The following is a 2,870-nucleotide window of genomic DNA, read 5'->3' on the forward strand; positions in this document are numbered from 1 at the left end:
GAAATGGCAGGTAAGTGTACCTGAGCTAAATGCAGTTTAAAAGTAGCCTAACCATAACTTTGGTGTATGTTGGAGGCAATCTGCAGGAGATCAGCCAGCAAGGGTTTTAACTTATAGACTACTGTGAGTGGTATCGGTGAGGAAGTTAGGGGATAGAAATAGGATTTCTTACACTTCCTTTGTTTACCAAAGTCTCATCAATATCAAAAGTCTCGATAATTCTGCTTTTTATTGTGTGTAGGCTGCCTCGTATTAGTTTCACTTTGGTGGCCAATGCAATTCTCTTTGTGAGGAGGAAGGGCACAAACCAGTCAACCCTCCGCAACAAAATAAGCCTTTAGAGTTTATTATTGTGTAATGTAGCCTAACTAAACATGTGCAATATTAAAAACCTATACATTTACGGTAATACTTTACAACAAGGATACAAACAGATGCAAAAGTAATGCTCAATAAGAGTTGTATGTAGGATGACTATCTGGAAGTTTATGGAATTTGTTATTGATTTATGGGATTAGTTATTGATTCATGAGATTAGTTATTGATTCATGAACCATAAGTCAACGATTTCTAATAATAATTTACATTTGTTATAAAACATGTTAAAAACGTTATTATACACAAAGTTGCCAGTTTACTGGGTACACCTAGCTAAAACGGATCTTTTTTTTTTTAAAGAAAAGTGTTGATCCGACTTTATGATAAATCTTTGGAGGATGTATATTATGGTGCTGTTGGACCTACTCAAATGTGTCTGTAATAGTTTGCCAACCCTATTCATATCAATGAGGGTATGATAGCATTGGCTATTCCTAAAGTAATATGTAATGTTCCAACCTCTGTTGACGTCAGAATTTTTTTGTTTCATTTTCCCTCTTCTAGCCGAGCTTGCCAGGGTGAGGCGGAACTTTGTGGAAAAGGTGGACAAAGTAGTAATTAAGCAGCTCCTGGACGACCTTTTAGGTGATGGTGTCTTGAGTGATGGCCAGAAAGATGCGATACTTGAAGAAAACAATAGTACAGCAGACAAGGCACGCTGTCTCATTGACATAATAAAGAAGAAAGGAGATGTAGCCAGCTTGAAGATGATTGCTCACCTTTACGCAAGAGATTCAACACTTCACTCTGAACTGGGTCTGTCCTGCGGTCCACCAGCGCAGCCTGGTCAGCTGACATGTTTCATCCTATTTGACAGTCATGATTATAGATATACTCAAAAATAAGTACATAATTTTGAAATGTTTGTTGTTGTTCCCAGCTGCAGACCAACAGATGAATATAGTCTGGTCCACGACGCTCATTCCTACCACCGAGGCATTCTGGATGGAGAAAGTGAAGGATGGAAAAGTTAGTCTTTTATGAAGGCAATATCAAATATTTCACATGTTCTTAAATGACAGATTTAACCTCAGCTATCTGCAACAAGTTTCTGTTTAAGAAAGGTGTTGGTAACAAGTGGGAAACATTGTTTGTTTTTATTAAAGTATACAGTGTACATATTTCCAAACATCTGATACATTTTGTTATACTTTTTTCTTTAAATGTGTTTTTCAGACTTACCCTGCAGACAAAAATTCCATTAGGAATCGTGTGGCCCTGCTAATCACTAATATAAAGTTTAAGGGACTAAGTGACAGGAATGGAGCTGACAAAGACGAGGAGAACATGGAGAAACTGCTCAAGGCTCTGGGATACCAGGTGGTAAAATACACAAACCTCACAGGAAAGGTATGTCATTTTAGAAAAAAAAGCAAAATTAAAAAACAAACTCTGCGTTGATATAGAGATGCAGTAACTGACTTTTTGTTATCTCACAGAAAATTGATGATGCTGTAAGGGACTTCTCTGAACATCCAAAACTCAAAGAGACAGACAGTGTGGTGGTGGTTATCATGTCTCATGGGAAACTGGGAAAGGTCCTCGGTTGTGACCATGATGATGAGAACCCAGATGAGTTCCCCATCAACAACATTTACAAACACTTGGACTCAGAGAATTGTCCAGCGCTGCTGAACAAACCAAAGATCATCTTCATCCAGGCCTGCAGAGGAGGTGATCCCGATCTATTCTCACACAACAAACACCAATTTAAAGGAAGTTAGGAGCCTCCTTTTCTTTTCTTTTTCTACTGTACTTAAAGTATGCCTCATGTGTTTCAGAGAATAAAGGATCAGTGCTCCTTAGTGACGGTGCAGGGGTCCGTGATGATGCGTCACAGCCAGGTCCGCCCCTGTGTGCTGACAACAAAAACATTGAGGACGATAATTCGAGATGTGTACACAAAGAAAAAGACTTCACTTGTCTTCTTTCCTCCACCCCCGGTCAGTTAACTACAACATTTTCAGATCTTATTCTACAGCTCATAGAGATACAGAATGAAAATAAACATCAAGAATCTGCATCAAAAACTGCTAAAAATAGTTACTTTATGTAATAGAAATGAAGTATGTTTTCTTTTTCTGGGATTTTTCCTCCAGATACAATATCATTCAGACACAGAGTTGATGGGTCTTTTCTCATCCAGTATATTGTTGATGTATTCAACACCTTCGCCTGTAAGGAACACATTCACGATCTTTTCCTAAAAGTAAGTGGAAAGTAATATCAGTGTGTGATGCATTAACACCACATAGCAAGCTGTGATGATGAAGCTTTGGTTTTAGTCTTTTGCTTAATTGAATGCATTGTTTGTTTCAACCACACAGGTCACGCACCGCTTTGAAGAGCATTTCATTGAAGGCCAGATGCCGAACATGGACAGAGTCTCTCTAACAAAGCACTTCTACTTCTTTCCAGGCCTCTAAGGGCAGGATTCACTGTTGTTTAACACAGATTTGTAGCCACATTTTATATTATCTTGCAATGTTTTT

At 38.3% G+C, this 2,870-nt stretch overlaps 1 protein-coding gene across 1 annotated transcript in view; it reads left to right on the plus strand.

Annotated features, from left to right (window-relative positions):
* Nucleotides 1–812: 812 nt before the first annotated feature.
* LOC117942397 (caspase-1-A-like) overlaps nucleotides 813–2,870 on the plus strand; it is a 4,949-nt gene continuing 2,891 nt past the window's right edge. Inside the window, exons 1-7 of the mRNA XM_034867825.1 lie at nucleotides 813–1,164; nucleotides 1,259–1,347; nucleotides 1,555–1,728; nucleotides 1,818–2,052; nucleotides 2,160–2,321; nucleotides 2,478–2,587; nucleotides 2,706–2,796. Of these exons, the coding sequence (XP_034723716.1) occupies nucleotides 828–1,164; nucleotides 1,259–1,347; nucleotides 1,555–1,728; nucleotides 1,818–2,052; nucleotides 2,160–2,321; nucleotides 2,478–2,587; nucleotides 2,706–2,796 (1,198 nt within the window). The 5' untranslated portion in view covers nucleotides 813–827. The remainder of the gene's footprint in view (nucleotides 1,165–1,258; nucleotides 1,348–1,554; nucleotides 1,729–1,817; nucleotides 2,053–2,159; nucleotides 2,322–2,477; nucleotides 2,588–2,705; nucleotides 2,797–2,870) is intronic.

This window comes from Etheostoma cragini, chromosome 3, assembly GCF_013103735.1.
Source record: "Etheostoma cragini isolate CJK2018 chromosome 3, CSU_Ecrag_1.0, whole genome shotgun sequence".
NCBI lineage: Eukaryota > Metazoa > Chordata > Actinopteri > Perciformes > Percidae > Etheostoma > Etheostoma cragini.